At 44.5% G+C, this 18,743-nt stretch overlaps 3 protein-coding genes across 3 annotated transcripts; 2 read left to right on the top strand and 1 right to left on the bottom strand.

Annotated features, from left to right (window-relative positions):
* Positions 1–1,904: 1,904 nt before the first annotated feature.
* echdc2 (enoyl CoA hydratase domain containing 2) lies at positions 1,905–7,280 on the top strand. The gene is made up of 11 exons (XM_070908455.1): positions 1,905–2,209; positions 3,003–3,070; positions 3,156–3,243; positions 3,350–3,436; positions 3,536–3,628; positions 5,057–5,113; positions 5,221–5,283; positions 5,390–5,514; positions 6,466–6,516; positions 6,601–6,648; positions 6,891–7,280. The coding sequence occupies exons 1-11, from the start codon at positions 1,969–1,971 to the stop codon at positions 6,966–6,968; spliced, it is 999 nt and encodes a 332-aa protein (XP_070764556.1). The 5' UTR covers positions 1,905–1,968; the 3' UTR covers positions 6,969–7,280.
* Positions 7,272–14,621, bottom strand: zyg11 (zyg-11 family member, cell cycle regulator). Its single transcript, XM_070908454.1, has 18 exons — positions 14,533–14,621; positions 14,221–14,386; positions 13,653–13,864; positions 13,227–13,544; positions 12,972–13,085; positions 12,772–12,888; positions 12,550–12,690; positions 12,070–12,246; positions 11,642–11,706; positions 11,315–11,414; positions 11,169–11,219; positions 10,909–11,070; positions 10,661–10,708; positions 10,360–10,557; positions 10,215–10,267; positions 9,750–9,847; positions 9,314–9,514; positions 7,272–9,225 (listed from the first exon to the last, which is right to left on the bottom strand). The coding sequence occupies exons 1-17, from the start codon at positions 14,554–14,556 to the stop codon at positions 9,324–9,326; spliced, it is 2,235 nt and encodes a 744-aa protein (XP_070764555.1). The 5' UTR covers positions 14,557–14,621; the 3' UTR covers positions 7,272–9,225; positions 9,314–9,323.
* A 705-nt stretch (positions 14,622–15,326) lies between these two features.
* Positions 15,327–17,056, top strand: coa7 (cytochrome c oxidase assembly factor 7). Its single transcript, XM_070909439.1, has 3 exons — positions 15,327–15,475; positions 15,602–15,742; positions 16,317–17,056. Exons 1-3 carry the CDS (start codon positions 15,370–15,372, stop codon positions 16,760–16,762), a joined length of 693 nt encoding a protein of 230 aa, XP_070765540.1. The 5' UTR covers positions 15,327–15,369; the 3' UTR covers positions 16,763–17,056.
* The last annotated feature ends 1,687 nt before the right edge of the window (positions 17,057–18,743 follow it).

Here is an 18,743-nt window from a genome sequence, read left to right as displayed (position 1 = left end):
ACAGCTTCAGTAACAGGACGCCACTCACTCCCTCTGAGTCATGCCTGGCCTCGTGCCCCGTCACCGGGCCTCCCTGCCCGAACTCAGCCCCGGGCTTTGATGCTGCTGAGGCCGGAGGGCTGTCTGCGGTAGTCCACTCACGACTCTGCCCCCCGACCTCCTGCCTCTGATGAGAGGAAGAGGAAGGTGACGGAGGAGGTGGAGAGGGAAGAAGAAGAACCATTTGTTTGGAAAGGATAGTGTGTTGAGTTCATGTCTCTTGGTCTCTACAGCAGTCTGTCACTGACACTGTGGGCTGCTGATGAAGGAATCAGCCAGCACAGCAAAGACCTCTCGTGAAATGACACACTGCACTGGCAAGCTAAGGGAGCAGAGGAGCAACAGGACAGAGTCCACGCTCCTCCAATCAACCCTCTGATACAAGGCTGACCCCTGCAGGATTGGAGGGGAAATGCTGTGTGGTTGGCATCAGCTGAAGTATGCCCTGTCCAAGATGTTTGTTGGCAGAGGGGGTTGTGAATCTGTCCAGTTGCAGAAAGGTGGAGGAAGGGAGGAGACACGCATCAAACTCACTGAAACATATTGGACAAAACAACTCCTCTCTTCTCCTTTGTTCTTGTTTGATGACATTAATGGCAACCATGTCCTCTGTGTGTCTCACCAGAGTCTGTGTTCTCGCTGTGACGTGTGTCCAACCTGTGTGTCTTGTCCGGGACAGACTGGCTGTGCCCGTCACAGTCCATCAGGCTCACTTTCTGTCACTCACACACCCCCGGACTCAGAGGGCGAGTGTCATCTACCATCAGTTTTCCTTCCCAAGGCACGTACACATGAGAGGAGGAATACACACCTGGCAGACATCAAATCTGAACAGCCTGTTCCCATCCAAACCAGAACCTTAGAAATCCATCTGGTGACGCAAATCCGAGTGATCTCTCTTTACCTCTCAAACGACGCCTCGTCATGCATTTAAATTTAACACATCTCATCATTTGATCTCTGTTTTTTTTCTTTCCTTCCTTCTTTATGTTTCATCCAATCTGTCTTTGATCAGTGGTCAAATCTACCTGTGTGAAAAGCCTGCCAGCCTCGTGACCCAGCACCCTGCAGCACATAGCCACCTACACCCTACACTTGTGATAAATTTACATCTCAACTACAAATGAACATGATTCACCGCCCAGAGACACTTGCATCCATGTTGATTAGGAAGAGTAAGCAAAGCCAGACAGCAATAAAACGGACAGTAAAAATGTGCTCGCTGTGGTAGAAGGGGAAGGGAAGGCCCTGATCGATATCAATGTAATCTGATGTACCTGAATGCTCAAAGAACTTTGTAATATTTCATAAATGGTCCATTTCTATCACAATGTCTGGGTCACATGCACGTGGATGAGCACACACACACACACACACACACACACACACACACACAGACCTGGATCTCTCTGCTCAGACTGTTGTGCCGTCAGAGCCACTGTCTGACTGTGTAATTGCATAACCTGTAAAGACCTGCTCAATAATGCATGGTCAGACTAGACATGGGCAGCCTGACGGAAAACCTTACCTCAACAACCCGCTTTGTCCGGCCAAAGTCTGGACACTGCAGGACACAAGGTGTGTGTGTGTGTGTGTGTGTGGGAGCAGACTGTGGAAGAAGAAATACTTGCACAATTTCAAAATTTTCACTTTGAGTCTTGCTGAGTGAAATAATGACTGGTATCAGGCAGTACAAACATCCCCTTTTGCTGAAATGCTTCACAGGCATAAAGTCACTTCAACATTTCAGGCAACATTGTGTTTCAGCCCTCTGGTGTGCTGCCTTGTGTGAACCTTATCTGATTTGAAAGTAAAGTCAGGAGTAGCCAAGTCCCTCCTCTCACAGGAAGAAACCTGCACCAAACTTCCTGCAACTTTGCTGGGCAATTTTCCTGCTTCTGAAAACTACACGGCGAAGGGGCAGCAAGCATGACGACTCTCCTTCGCAGACTGGGAGGGCCCAGGTGCTCATCGAGGCGGTGGCTGGGCTTGATTCTGCGGGAAACTCACGGCCGAACCTCCCACCTGATCCACGGGGACGGAGCGCGACTGCTGGCCGATGGCGGTCGCCCTCTGACGGCGTACAGTCGCGCACAGATCCGCAGGCAGCACACGGAGGCGGTAGATCCCGTAGAGGTGGATTTAAAGCGGTTGGAGGGGGAAGACGATGGTAGGGACACACTTGTTCAAATTCACACTGACAAACTCACGATACTGTAGACATACGCATTCTCTGACCGACATCTTTCAGCCATCCATCTGACAGGCTACCAAAGTCTAAAGCCTGCATCTCCTGCATGCTGTACCTGCAGAATGAGTATCAGACCTGATGACTTTCTGAGGAAGAACAGGCGATATTCCCACAGGTGCTGGTATTTATGGAGAGTTATTAACATGGGACGTTGCACTGACTTATTTGGTTCTCTTAGGAAGTCGTGGAAATTTCATGGAAACGCTCTGACTTTATGGAAGTCAATTTTCGCCAAGTAAATAAATGAATAAAACCTGAGATAAAATAAAAAACGTGCAAAATGATGTCACAATTATGAGTTTTGAGGTCAGGTTATCATTTTAATCAGAGCTGCAGCTAAAAAATGATGACTATTTTCTCGATTAGTTGATAAATTGTCAGAAAAACAGCCCAGTTCTCACATTTGAAAAGCAGTAACCATCACATTTCTGGCATTTTTGCTTTAAATTTGACCCATTATCAATCACTTTTATTAATCACTGTTATACCATTGTACCATTTCTGTCGATTGATTAATAGATTAAAGGTATAATAGTTTTACTTATTTAATCACTATTAAGTCATAATTGCATCTCTCTAAGTCATATTCATGAAATGTGCTGTTTCTTTTCTTTCGATCATTGCTAATTTATTTCCCTGACTGGAACATTCTTCCATACTGACGTGACTGTAGAAAGTCATGGAACAACACATGAAACCCTCTCTTTCTCAGGGATAGTGGAGGTGTTGATGTGCCGGCTCAAGGCACGAAACGCTCTGGGCCATGTGTTTGTGTCACAGGTGAGCAGACCTCTACATCAACACACACACACACTCACACACACACACACACCACCGACTGAGACACCGTGTCCCATGTGTGCAGATGAGAGAGCTCGTGTCCACTCTGTCCAGTGACTCAGCGGTTCGTGTGATTGTCTTCAGGAGTTTAGTGCCAGGTGTTTTCTGTGCAGGTAAGTGCTCTCTGGAACATCTGAAACCTGCCAGGCCTCTGGGTTTGAGATCAAAGCCTGTCTAAATGACATGTGATGGCGGTTTTTTTTTATGACGTATACATAGGTGCTGACCTGAAAGAGAGAGCTCTGATGAACAACACAGAGTCTGATCTGTTTGTTCACGGCCTGCGATCCCTCATGACTCAGATCGGTAAGAAAGAGAACACGTCATGTTAAGAGTGAGCAGTTATTTCCCCAAAGCCAGGCCCTGAGAGTGTACTTTCCTCCCTTTGCTGTAATGCCCCGGCAGCATCGTTGCCCATGCCAACCATCGCAGCCATGGACGGCGTTGCCCTGGGAGGTGGGCTGGAGTTAGCCTTGGCCTGTGACCTCCGCACTGCCGGTGAGTGACCTCTGAACCTTCACCTGTCGACCCTGAACTGGATGAGTCTGCATCACACTTTTTAACATTCTTCTTTCCTCCCTTCAGGTGATGTTAATGGGGCATGAAAGGGGATGACGTGTTCTCTTCACAGCTGTCACCAATCCAGTCATATCCACTTAGGGCCCTTTTTTATAGACTGACAACTCCCTTGTAACATCAGTGTAGATAAGACCAGTGGTTCTCAACCTGGGTGTCGGGACTCCCCAAGGGGTCACAAGAAATATTCTGAGGGGTGACAGGATGATCAACGCTCCACAAAATTGTGTCTGACTTTTTATCAAAAATATAAGACATTTGCGACGAAGACGAGGCATTACTTGGTTATTACGGGTCAGGAAAGAAGCTTCTACCTTCTATCCTTTTTGTAATGTCTCTCCTTTTTTATATCACGGGCAGACTCAGAGAGAATATTGTTATTTGAGCTGCAACGATTAGCTGATTAATCAATTAGCTAATTCATCCATTAATGTAGTAACTATTTTGCTAATTGAGTAATTGTCATAGTCATTGTTTAATGCCAAACATTTGCAGTTTTTAGCTTCTCAAATATGAGGATTTGATGCTTTTTTTTGTCATACATGACGTAACCTGTGGACATGTTTGGATTTTGGATGTTGGTAAGACAAAACAAGACATTTGACAAAACAATTAATGGAAAAAATAAGAGATTAATAAATCAGATTAATCGATAATGAAAATAATCATTAGTATTGTTGAAGCCCTAATGGTTATTATTAGGTAAAAATCCCAAAACTCAATTTTGGAGATTTTCCTTAGTTTTCTTTCGGTAAAAACATTCTGTGTTTATCTGAGGAAACACTTACCCTTAACAAGCATGTTTAAGATCATGCACAAGACATATAGAATATTTCCATTTGATGAAATGGCCATCAAAAGTTTTCCTTATTAATATTTCACTCAGTATAATCATCATATATGATGCTGGCAGACTGTGGAATAAGATGATTTTAACTGTCTTCAAGGGAAAATAAAAGGGCAAAACAGCATGTTACCATAAAAATATAGAAATACACTACAGGAATACACAGCGGTCAAGCTAAAAACAAGTCTGTTGTTGTTCCTGAGAGGTTGACATTCTGGAGATATGTATTTTTTGCCCAGCACTAATGATCTGCTGCTGAGCTCAGGGAATAATGATGGGCTGGTGAGGCCAGACACATCTGCCCAGCTGTTCATGTAGCTGAATCTACATGTGATTGGTTAAATCAGGCGTGGCAGCTTGGTGATTGGCCGGGCGCTGATGAGCTAGGCGAGCAGGTGTTGCCGTGTATTGCTCTGACAGAGGCATCAGTCAGACTTCACGCCCTCCCCAGCTTAATGGCAGCGCAGACCTTCAACTGTCCTCTGCGTTTGTGTGTGTTTCAGCATATTCTGCACAGATGGGTCTGATCGAGACGTCGCGGGGGCTGCTCCCAGGGGCCGGTAAGACCAAACAGGGGTCACAAAAATGACCTTGCGGAGTACTGAGTGTGTAAGTAAAGAGACAAAGCAGCTGCGAGAAGTTGACCTTGAAGTGGTTTGTCCTGCAGGGGGCAGTCAGCGGCTGCCGCGGATGGTCGGCATCACACTGGCCAAAGAGCTCATCTTCACAGGTGGTGTTACAGAAACGCTGACACATGTTGCCATAGACACAGGCTGCTTATCGTTCAGCGAAGGCTTTGTGTATCACACGCTCCCTCTCTGTCTGTCTGTTATCAGGTAAACGTGTGGGAGGGCAGACAGCTCTGGAGATGGGGTTAGTAAACCGAGCTGTGGAACAGATCCAGACAGGAGACGCTGCCTACAGAGAGGCACTCAGCCTGGCCAGAGAGATACTGCCCCAGGTCAGAACACAGCTACAGCTACCGCTACACCGCTACAGCTCAGATACTGATGCATCCCTCCTCCTCCAGGCAAGGGCCTGATCTCTTACCTCGTCCTCCCTGCTTCTCCGCTGCTTCTTGTCCTCCTCCTTTCATTCTGCCTGTCTATCTCTTCCTGGTGTTTTCTTTCCACCTTCCCCCCCTCTCTCCCTCTCCCTCCTCTCTTCCCTCTCTCCAGGCCTCTGTCGCTCCATATTTCTTTCACTCCAGTTCAGATGCCCGCAGAGAGCAGGGCCAGAGTGGCAGTCAAGTGGAGAAATGGACCACAAATAGCACTACACACACACACACATTAACCGACACATGCTTGTGTTGGTGAGGATTGAATGACTGACTGGAGTTTGTATTGAATGAAAGCGAGGTAGGACAGAGGAGATAATGAGCTCTCTTAGTAAATATCTAGAATTTTACAAGACAAGGGAAGTAGCCTCTGCAGTCGGCTGGAGTCCCTGCATTTGAATTTCAGCACCATTTCAATTGGTACTCCAGAGAGTCAGTATTTAACTTTAATAAAGTTGGACAGTGGTCAAAATCTGTGCTACAGAGGCTGAGATATCCTGAGTTTTAGTACCTAGTCTGGGTCATGCTGCAAAAATAATGCATAAGTCCCATCATGCCGCTGTCTTTCATTAGATCCTCCCTGCCCTGTAAACACCCACATCTTTCAAACTCCACGTCCCCAGTTTGTAATTTAGGTTTTCTGTTATGAATTTGTCTCCAAGCCCAAGCCGACGTAACCCCTATGACATCACTATGACGTCATCAGGGTTATTTTCGTCCTTCATGTGTGAAATATTTATACGTAAAATATGTTTTCAGTTTGTCATGACTTGTTCTGGTCATCCCTCTATTTTTTAGGGGGGAGACAGTCAGTGTATGGTGTCTTACGTCTCTTTCCTCTCTGTTGCCCAGGCTCCTGTCGCCGTGCGGATGGCAAAAGTGGCAATGAACAGAGGCGTTGAGGTACACTGTGATTCACTGATCTTCATGGATTTTTTTATTTGTTTTACATCAGTGATTATAGTGACTGAAATTTGTCTCTTCCAGGTTGACATTAGTTCAGCAATGGCAATAGAGAGGATGTGTTATGCTCGGGTAAGATTTCATTAATGTTTTGAAAATATTTAACTTACTCTCATTTTGCATGACTTTTATCTCTAAAACAACCCAAGATGTGGATGATCCACATGCTTTGTTGCCCATAAAATCATCAGTACAAGCAGTGCAAAGAGTTCTAGTTGGGCTCAGCTTTGACGCTCACTCTCTGACCTTAGTGAAACCCTCCGAGGCTGTCTCTAGTCAGATCATCTGCTGTAACCCTTGCCCTCTCTTTTCAGGTCATCCCCACGCGGGACAGACAGGAGGGTATGGCTGCCTTCATAGAGAAGAGAGCCCCGCGGTACACTGGGGAATAAACTCTTTTGAGCTATTGAGTTTCTCTCTCACACAGACGTGCCCACACCGCTCCATGTAACCTCATGTCTGATAGACAATTAACTCTCATTGATTGTGTGTGTGCATCCCAGCCAGAGTCAATACATTCGTTAAGGTCAGCCTGAATTCTCAATGGTGACTGTTTGCTTTTGCTACATTCAGGATGAGACTGACAAAAGGTGATTTTCATTTGATCCAAACACAACAGTGGAATATGATGATACTATTTACAGTCCATACTTGAATACAATAATTTGGAATAAAAAGGCAACACAAGTGTCCCCTCCAGTTTATGGGAATGTACATTCTTTATTTCCAAACGTGACTCTCAGTAGCAACATGGCACAGTCATAGCAGACATACAGTATCTGGACTTTTTGCATCTTCCCACTGAATTCAAATTCTTGTGAAAATTTGAATTGGCCTTCATCCAGGGAGATGTTTTGGGGGGCTCAATTTAACAACCCAACATATCAGGAGCAACAGAAACATACAAAAAGAGATTCTGTGTTGTCTGCTGCTCTTTGCCCTTGTTAAAACTGATGAGATCAGCTAAGGACACATGCATAATTAGCAAGCGCATACAACAACAAATGATTTACAGAAAACAATAAGGCCATAATTCACTGAGCAGATGAGGTGATGTAGGTTTTGCTGACAGCCATTGAGTAGCCCGACAGATTATCTTTATTTCCATTCACATACACGCTGTTGCTGAAGCCAAAATCCACGAGTCATCACGGTTGTATCATGGGTTTGACAGAAGTTTGTAGAAGCAACATTAGCTTTGATTGCATAGAGAATGATGATGGGGCCTTGACGAGAATCAAGACCTCAGACGGGTGTGGGCGTCAGGGTCAGCTGTTATAGCAAATGGTGGCTTTTACTTTTACTAACGTAACACGGCCAGTCGTTTCAGAACAGAAAAATCTCCATAAATATTTCCAATTTCCGGGCAAACAGCAACCTTTGTTCTTAATCAGATAAACAAACAATGGAGTATAATAATTTCCAGGCGACCAATTCAACCAGTCCTGAACAAACAGTTACTATTCCTCTCTCATTTTCTATTATGTACAAATTACATACACTCTTTAAGATGCAGCTACTTGTACAGACATACTGTACACACACGCATGCTCACACCAAAGTGCTGTCTCTCTCTTTAAGACACGCGGACTCATTGGGAAGCACAGCGAACACAACCAATATATACACACGCTTCTCAGAGAGAAAACAGCTGTGACTCAAAACACATGTACATCCATCGCAACTATACTGACCACATCATTATTGCCATGTGTCCAGAGAGGACATTTGCACTTGATCAGACATAACTGATGGTATAATTTCAATTTATCATGTGAATTCTACTCTGGATCTTCTGATATACCGCACTGCTGGTTTTGCTGACTGTTTTAGCCAAATGTTTAGAAAAGAAAATGTAAAGAGATGTAACTTCTCTAGAATTTCGGTTTTCATCTTTAATGTGTGGAACATTTGAACCCACTGAACACACCCTAGGCAAGTGTCCTGTCACATCAAATCAAAGGCATTAGCTGATAAAAGACTAAATGAAGAGGAGAGCAACAGCAGTATTGCGGACCCAGGGGCATGGGTTTCAGTGAACTGAACACGGCTCTAAACAAACAAGCAGGCATTCCTAAAATGAACAGTACAAGCATTCAGACAAACTCCAGCATGCTTGAGCTCACAGCAGCGCCATGCGTATATCTAATGACCAACTTGGACAGCCAGAGCTCTCAGTAACATACGGAAGCTGGAGAGTGTCAGCCCTCAGCTGAGTTTTTTGGGGGTTCAATCCCAAACTTGAGAGTCTTGAGAGAGAGTGTGAGTGTGTGTGTGTGTGTGTGTGTGTGTGTGTACATGTTTTTGGTACGAAAAATCATTATGATGCCAATGTCAGACTAACAAGAGCGAGCACAGTCTCAACTCATGTTGAGATCTGAGCTTAACTGACCCACGCTTCTTCTCATAATTGAAGTTTTTATCACAAGATTAGCACACAGAAATATTCTTGTTTTCAAACAAACAAAGAAAATAAATAAAAGTTAGTGTATGTGCAAAGAATTGCGTAGTCTTTGTCCTTTAATGTCAACTCTCTATGGATTCGTGATAAAGTGTGTTTGTGCGTGGGGTACGCATACACACACATACAAAATCCCTCTGCGGTGGGACCCAGCTTACGTCCTTCTTATGGTCAAGGAACCTTGTTTCCTGAAAGAGAAAATGTAAAAGAATGAAAAATCTCCAGCCCCTGTGAGACTGGTATTGCAAATGACCACTGGTGTGTGTGAGTCTCTACCTCTGTGAGGTTACTGTGGCGGCAGGCGGCGACTTGTCTGCGTTGGTGCTGGCTGGCCGGTGCGGGCTCTGTGGTGCTGCAGGCTCTCCAGAATGCTCTTAGCCAACAGTTTGACGTCTTTGTGCGTCTCTGGGTGTGTATGAACCTGCTCCAGCTGCTGCAGGCCGCCCTCCTCCAACAACATGCTGCAGTAGCGAGCGGCTGGAGAGGGCGCAATCCAATATCAAATCAGAATCAGAATCAGAATCAGAAACTGTTTATTGCCAAGTAACATACATTACAAGGAATTTGCTGTGGTCTGAAGGTGCTATTGATTCGATGTTCGAATCTGTCAGCGATTTGTCAGGTTTGGGTAGGTGAATAAGTAACTGATTTGTGAATGGGCAAATTTAAAACTAGAATAACATTTGGTTTGTGCTGTATATCTGTGTCTCACCGTTCTTGCTACAGACATGTTGCATGGCCCAGGCTGCCCACAGCTGTACACCAGGGGTGTGAAAGCACTCCAGTAGGGGAAAGAAGGGGTTAAATGACCTACAGAATGAGAGACGATACGTTTAGAGACGTTTAGTATGTACTGTATGTCACATGTTCATGCTAAGGTTTTGACTGTGTGTCTATAGCCTTCAAAGAAAACTATGACTCCAGTTCACACAAACATGAACGTGTAAAGCTCAATATAAAAAGGGACATTTTAGGGACTTGTTTTTCAAGGTGCGTTCTTAATGAATTTTTCAATACTGTATGAAAATGAACTACAGACTTACCTGATATCGGTAACAGATCTTTCTTTCATTTTTGTCACAGGTTATGAAGGGCCAAACATTTAATGTACGGGCCTACTTGCTTTGATGCAATTGTTTTCCTGCTTTATTATTACTGTAGAGAAGCTGCGTCTCACCTGTAAGCCACCATTTCACACTCGGGCGGGGGCCACTTCATAATGACAGCATGCTAGAAAGACACAAAAATGCATAAGACTCTTTTCAACATAACTGTGTGCAGTATTAATCTGCACAAGTTCTGTAGTTTTGAGGTTTTCCTACCAGTTGCTCCAGCAGTGAGGATCGAAGGTCAGGGCTGAGCGTCCAGGCTTCCTCCCCTCGTGACGTCAGATGTGCAAGGATGCCTGCGGCGAAGTAGCTGACCTCCACCTCGGGGCTGTGCAGCAGAGTGCTGATGTGGTCCAAGAACCCCTGTACCATCAGTTCTCCATGCAGCTCCCCGACCTCTGCTATGTTGTTCTACACCACAAAAGGTGAAAAGGGAATAATAAAGACTTAATATTGCAAATTTATTCAACATTTGTTTTTTTTCTAAAGGGTAATAAGAGAGCAGTAAACTCACCAGCAGACCGAGAACCTTCTGCTGAATAGAAGACTCATTGGGGAAGGACTGCAGAGGGGGGTGGTGGGAGGAGGGGGAGGTATGGAAACAAAACAACAGTGAGTCAGCCCGCCCCAAAGGCATGCATACTTATACAGAGCAACATGTGATTAAGTGTGATGATTAACTAGTATGGTAATCTGCTCCGAGTTGTTCTGCATGCAGTGCTTACTGTTTATTTGCATATATATGTTGACATTTCTGTGTACCTCTAGAACTTTAATAAACAGGTCCAGGCCCTGGTTCTCAATAAAATGGCGGCAGGTTGTTGGTGATTCATCAGTGAGGTTCCAGAGTGCGCTCAGTGTAAATTTGAGGGTGGCGTCCACCATGCCCTGAGTAGCCTTCTGACGCACAATGTGGAGCAGTTGCTGCAGGCGGGACGGAGCACATTTGCTATGAAAATTTGCCTTCTTTGGTAAATTAGAAAAAAGGTGGAAGAAGATAAGAGCCGAGACGAGAATCTTACCTTCACTATGAACAGCTCTGCTCCCAGCTGAGCCGTCTGCTCTGTGGACAACTGCAAAGAACAAACATCTGTGAAAAAGCCTACACATAAGAATGCTAAGAATGCGTGAATGACACACGAGATATTAATCCCACACAAAAATATACCTTAGCAGCCAGGATGGAAATGATAGCCACAGCCATCCTCTGCATGTTCTGGTCTTCGTGGTTGCAGAGCCACTGCATCACTAGTTTGGCAGCTTCAAACCTTGCACACAGAGAGAGGGAGCAAAACATTTCTACTGTAAACATAGTGCAGGTTTTATGTTATGATCTGACAATTATTCTACTTTTTGGCTTCCTGCTTTGCTTCCACTGACATGCATTTACTGTTTCAATATTTCATATATCTAGTCCTTTTTAAATGACTCTGTAACCATTTGACATGTACATTATAACTACATGTTAAAATGATATATAATGAGTATTTCTCACCTGTTGAATGGGACCTCCTGCAGAATGCGATCACTGCACAGAGACAACAGGCAATTCTTCTGTAGCTATAGACAAACCAAGACAGGCATCAGTTCAGAACCTGAACAACATCTGACTGCTATGACCTCAGATATGTCATTGTGGAAAGTTAACATTATATGTCGTCATTATGCCCATTTTGTTGAATGACATTTACACACAATATACATTTATAAATATATATAATCGTCATATATATATATATATATATATATATGGGAATTAACTCTTTCACGCAAAATGAAAAGCCCCTTTTCTCCAACTTCCCTGCGCTGGCTATCACGTGTGACAGCCTGCTAAATGCAGCCATTGCTGTTATGACAAACTGTTTTTTGTATTATGTATTTTTTATGTATGCCACTAGGACAGCCACGGGGCCATGAAGCTACCTGTTGGTGGTTGGGGAATGTCCTCATGGCCTCCAGCAGAAGTTGGGTGACGGTACTCAACAGTCGCACTGGCATTCCTGCTGCCAGGTCCTGCTTCGTCAGGTTGAACACACAAGCACTTGCTGCCAGCTGGACATTCAGAGTGGCTGGGTGATTCTTCATGCCCAAAACTACCAGCTAGACAAAAAAACAGAAGGAAGTAATATTATATTAAGTGAGACAGATGAGGAACTCAGAAGTGGAGTGGGGGTGTAGGGCTTAATACTATGTAACAACTAGGAGGAGGAAACATGGCTCCACCACACTCCATCACTTATCAGATAAATATGTGGTTTAGATATGACATCATATGTATTACTGCTTAAGCATGATAAAACAATATTGTATGATAATCTACACTGTTTTCGTAGAGATGAGAAAATCTGTCTTAAAGGAATGAGAAAGATCACTTAATTTCAAAGTACAGTAATGTGAGTTCACCTTAAGGATGTCAGGCCTGGGTTTCTCCATAACGTGGGTCAGGCTGAACAGATGAAAGAGAGCTTCTCTCACAAAACCTTCCCTCTCACTGTAGCGACGCAGAGCCTCACAGATCTGGGTCTCATTGGCTTCACCTGTTACCTGTTTACACACAAAATCTACTGTAGAAAATCTGAATTTCTACACCCAGTTATCAGTGTTAATGTACACATCTATACCTACCTTTAGATTTCCTTCTCCAGACAGAAAGTCAGAAAATCCAGCATCTGTGGCCAGAAGTCCCACAAACGTCATCCCAGGTCTCTCCTCAACAAATGCTTTAACAGCTGCATCTGTCACCTGCAACATTCACACACTTAAGAAATGACAACTTGGCTCTATAGCGTAGTTATAAACTAATACAAAAACACACACACACACACCTGTTTCCTCCCGGACACATCCAGGGAAACAAGAGCGGGCAGGATCCCTGGCTGTCCAAGCAGTTGACGAGCCACGTCAGAGGTAAACTGCTTATCGTCACTGATATCCAGGTGCTGCATAGGCAGGGTTTCACACAAACACAAACAATAATATTTTCAGTAAAACACAAGCATGGCTGGTGAAATCATGGAGAAAGTGTTCTTCTCAGCCTAAATGACACACAGTGCAAAACTCAGCTCCATCCTTCCACTAACCTGCAATACATCCAACTGGCCTATAACTCCCAGCAGCTGAGCAGTGCTCATCTCCAGCCTTTTCAGCTGGTGCAGTGTGAGTGAGCGCAGCCGCTCCTTCAGGCCCAGCAGTGGGCTCAGGTTGGTGACTGAAGTGTTGGAGAGATCGAGGCTCTCCAGCCGGGGCAGGGAACACACGTCGACAAGCCCAGAGTCATAGAAGTCTACATTGGCTAGAGAGAGGGAGCGGAGGCCCTGGAGGGAGCTGAAGCAATATCGGCTTGGTTCCTCCAGAGAGGACATGGTGAGACCTGTTAACACAAGTCGCTGGAGGGATTCCTGCAGGTTGTTAGAGGAAAAGCAACAAACAATAAGTTCCAACTATTTTAACATCAACGGAGGAAAGGGTGGTTTGAATTCACACAAGTTGACATACACTCACTTTACCTGACAATATTTATTGGTGGCCAGTCCCTGTAGAATATCAGGAATAGTGAGGTCTGCATTGACCCTGGCAGCATCCAGCTCCAACAGTCTGTGAGTGCAGAGGGATTTCTGGAAGGCCTCTGCAGAGATACGTGCTGTGCGGATGCAGGCTCGTCTCAGCCGCAGGTATTCACAGTTCCGAAATACACCCACTGTGCTGTCATTCAACAGACCTGTGGTGGAAGTAACTCGGGTTAAGGTTCATCTTAAGCTTCATGCAGGACTTGCACAATCCTGCTTCTGTTTACCTAGGGCAAGCTTTTGGTTTAGTAGACAACATACAATCAGATGTGGCTCAAAGATTTCACACATTTTCTTTTTGAAGGGCATAGAAGAAGATGTCAAAAGTCACTCAGGAGATTGAGGGATGATTGAAATTATTCAGGTGACATTTGACAGTTCAACAGGTGATATAACTGTGTGAAAGTCTATAGATCTTCACTGCAGTGATTCTTGTTTTTACGCTCAGATATCACAAACTCTAACCCTAACCCTCTGTTCAGGAGTGTCTTTAGAGGTCCAGGTTTACCTTCAGTGGCCATCTTGGCCAGCAGCTGGTCTGCTAGCTCCTGTGGGAAGAGCACAGCCTCTCTGAAGCACAGGGAGCCATCAGGGCGCTTCACGCAGAACAACTCCAGATTTTGGTTCACATAGGTCAGGCACAGGTCTGTTAGAGCCGCTGGAGATGCCTCATCCTGGCAGAAGGGGATGTTCGTTGATGTAGATGTATTTAATGTCATTTGTTGATATACAGTTTTATTTCAAAGTAATAACGCGACGTAATGACTGAGCACATAAAAATACGTCACACAAATTACCTGAAGGCAAAAACGAAACTTACCGTGTTTAGGAAGCTACCGGCCATGGTTTAAAAAAAAGCCCTCTTGTTTTAGCTTATACGAATGAGACTGGTGTATTTTTCACCACGGAAAAACTGCAGCTTTGCTTGTTAGCGTTAGCCACCGGGCGGCTCAGTTTTTAGCCGTTTCAGTGTGCTGTGTTGCCCAGTCTGAGAGCCTGCCGTTGTGCTAGTCTGTGTGACAACACATTAACGTTACAGTAAGTAGGAGGAGAGGACGAAGTGCGAGCAACAACCAACGTTAGCGGCCAACCAGCTAGCTATAGCTCACTTGTTGTTGCCTCCGTGGTAGAAAATCGCTCTCCGTGCAAAAATGTCGAAAGCTGTCTGCTGTGTCTGAATTCATATTTAAAAGATATCGACTAATCACTGTAGCGTCCGGAGCTCTGAATTAAGGAAACAGGTAGAACAATGTAGTTTTCACAGCGGGCAGTTTGGTCTATTTTTGACTAGACAGACAGTAAACAAAGGTCACAGCACTGGAAGTACTTTAGCGAGGGGGCTGGACTACGGAAGCCTGCTAAGGAGGGTTATGAAACCAGGAAGAGATCGTCTGGAGACACGCATGACCATGGTCTTGTAATCTTTCCAAAGCAAACGATGTTATGAGTAATTATAGTAGTACGCTTTTATAAGAACTTTACGGTTAACGGTAATTATCTCCATTGAGGTTTTAATTTTACGGATTTTTTTTTTTTTTACGCTTTTGTAACATCGCTCAGCAACTCAGTCACCAAGGTCACAAGTTGCAGAGCTAAGCCTCCAGCACATGTGATTAACGTGACATTAAAGTTAGAAGGCAGGTGTGCACGCTGAAATATGGCTGGACTTATAAACTTTGAAGATGAGAATGAAGTGAAGCAGTTTTTGGACAATTTGGGAGTGGAGTACAGCTTCCAGTGCTATAAAGAAAAGGATCCTGAAGGTAATATTCCTGCGCTGTTCACAGATCAATGGTGCTGAAACACTGGACACCAGCTAGAGATGGAAATTAAATGTTTGATATGTGTTAGTTATGTTTGCCTCATCATTTAGCCATGTTTTTTCTTAGGGTGTCAAAGGCTCGCAGACTACTTGGAAGGGGTGAAGAAAAACTATGAATCTACAGCACAAGTGCTCAAACATAACTGTGAAACACATGGACATGGAGAGAGCTGCTATAAGCTGGGGGCTTACCATGTCACAGGCAAAGGTAAATCAGCAATGTGGCTTATTGCTTTCCTTATTTACCCTCTGGTGTTTGTGGTCACAATGCAGTTTGGGGTTCAATTCTAAACGTTTAGAGGTTAAGTCCATGAAGTCATCACGGGTTGAAATAATAGAAAATGTGTATGTGATAGATACTAGAGACAGACATGGAGTACTTATGTATGGGACTTAAACTATGACATTTAGTACACAAGTAAAGTACAATATACTTTGCAATCCATGATAAAGTTTTACAAGCAAAATATATGAAACAAAATTAAACATGATGCTTTCTTGGAGTTTCAATTTCCCGATAGTATATACTTAGTAACTGCACCACCTACTACATAGAAATGAGTGTTAGTTAGTTTACATGACTAGCTGGTTAATTGGTTGTCAAGAAAATCAGGTGAAAATACTAAACATTTGCTGTTAATACTGCTAAAGGATGGATTTAGCCACAGGTTGGGCTCTTGTACCTGACTTGACGTGATGAGTACTTAGTTTTACAACTTGCAGACTAAGCATTTCGTCTTTTAATGGTATGTCTACTTTTTGATTTGAATTCTTCCCACCAGGTGGAGTGACTGAGTGTCTGAAAACAGCCTACTCCTGCTTTATGCGCTCCTGCAACACCGGAGGAAAGAAGACTAAAGATGCCTGCCATAACGTTGGTCTATTAGCCCATGATGGACGAGCTACGGATGGAACACCTGACCTTACAGCAGCTCGGCAGTACTATGAGAAGGCCTGCGCTGGTGGCTTCGCCCCATCCTGCTTTAACCTCAGTGCTATGTTCATTGAGGGCAACGCCAAAGGGTTGGCACCAGATATGACTCTAGCTCTGAAGTATGCTAACAGGGCTTGTGAGCTGGGACATGTGTGGGGCTGCGCCAATGCAAGTCGCATGTACAGACTTGGGGATGGCACAGAGAAGGATGAGAAGAAGGCGGAGGAGCTGAAGAATCGAGCCAGGGAGCTGCACGGTTTGGAGAAGGAAAGGCAACTCAAATTTGGGGAGTGAATGTGACACACTTGATTAAAATTATTATTGTTTTGGTTTGCCTACACATGTGGTGTTCAGTCAGGCTGTTTGTTGGAACAAGTGTATGTGTGCACAAGCAAAAACCTGTTCAAGGGGTTCAAAGGTAGTAGATGATCTGTTGTTTTAAGAAGAATGGTTAAATGGACATGTTTGCCTTATTTACAGAGCTAGGCCGTAAAATTCAGGGATCAGTATTAACTTAACTATTTGTACAGGTAGATTTCAGCCAAACGTATACAATATTATGTACACAATAAAATGAATCTTGATTCATGTACAGTAGTTAGTTATTAATTATGCTTTTGAGAGTGATGTGTGATATAGAAATGATTACGCACAAGCTTAAAGGGTTAAAACAGTAGGACAGTGTCCTAAAACCTCATGTAACACTGGACAGTTTCAGTCACTGGAGCGGGTGCGGGCACAACAGTGGTTGGCCCACAAGAGGGAGTCAGAATCAAAGACCTGAACTTTGCGCCCTTTTCAAATCTCACAGGGCGCTTCACCGTGAAGTCACAACAATAGAGGGGGGGAGGGGGTTATGCTACTCTGATCTGTCAACTGACAGTAATGTTAACATTACAACTGATTTTGTATTAACAACCTGAAGATAGTGTAGACCGTAATAAAAGGTCTCATATATAACATATAAAGATACTAAACCAAGCCGGTGTGTTGGGGATGATGGGCGGACTGGTCCGCTGGCACGCTGGAAGCTCCGCCCGTTAGCCGTGCGTCTCTTCAGCCTTCATTCAAAACAGAACACAGCTGTTGCGGGGCGCATCATCGTGTCCCGAGCGTTAGCCTAAAAACTGTTAGCTCTCTGCCGCTGTCTTCTCTTGGCCTCTGATGAACCCACTGGAATATCAGAAGAAGGACGAAGAAAACGGCGCACTTCGGTGAGTTACAGAACATCGTGAGGCAAAGTTTGTTATCTTTTGCGACATCATGTAGAAAATCCCTCCCCAGCCGTCGAGGTTGCTAGCTAACGTATAACGTTAAGCCCCACGAACGGGTTGGATGTTTCTTTTTAGACGCAGGATGCTCCGTTATCAGAGTAAATCGGCATCCACCAAGAGGAGGGGAAAATGGTATGTTAGAGAAACGATAAGCTGACCACAGAGACTTGTCCTGGTGTGTGTATAATGCAGACTATCTGTAGCTGGGTGCAGAGGTTTGTCTTAGCACATCATTTTATTTTCTCATCCACCCACGTGAAGATACGGTCGCTCCGCCACAGACCAAGGAGCAGCACCGAGGAGTTCGATTTAATGCTAATAATAAATCATGCGCTCCCTTACCAAGCTAAGTTAGCTAACGAAATCAAGCTAGCGATGAATTGCAACATGCTAATATGGAACTGTTTGAGAAAAGAGTGGGGAGAGCGAGTGTGTTATCAATTTGTGATTCCTCCCGTGCAGTCTTACTTTGTTTACTTTAGCCGCTACACAGTTCGCTTCTGTTTAGGGAGACGGGGGACTTTATGTCGACCCGTTTGTGCCGTTGGCCCATAAGAGCTTATTTTAACAGCCGTACCCCACTGCAGGCGCTCTGCTTTGGATAGCTCATTGGCGGCGAACCCCCTGCACAGTTGCCCTCCGGGGAGCGCTTTGGGTGTGGCGTGGGTTCACCCACGAACAATACTGTGTACAGCCATAGCCTATCTTGTCTTAGCCGTATCACACATCACACACGTTGTAGAGTTGGCGCAAAAGACGAGTCGCGAGGGTATTTCGAGTGTGGTGAAAGGGGCCGATCGACGGCTCTCGACCTCGATGCCCTAAATGTATTTAAATGAGGGGAACTTTCAGAGCATGATCAAGAAAGGTTCCTCCCAAGTTCAGCTGGTGGGTGTTTCTCAAACAAGGCACTCACATCTCACCAACAGCACTCAAGAATCAGCAAGCTGTTCTACATGTGTATGATAACTGTCTACCTCCATTAATGTAATGTAATTTGT

Source organism: Enoplosus armatus, chromosome 7, assembly GCF_043641665.1.
Source record: "Enoplosus armatus isolate fEnoArm2 chromosome 7, fEnoArm2.hap1, whole genome shotgun sequence".
NCBI classification, from domain to species: domain Eukaryota; kingdom Metazoa; phylum Chordata; class Actinopteri; order Centrarchiformes; family Enoplosidae; genus Enoplosus; species Enoplosus armatus.
This window is presented reverse-complemented; position numbering and strand designations above follow the sequence as displayed.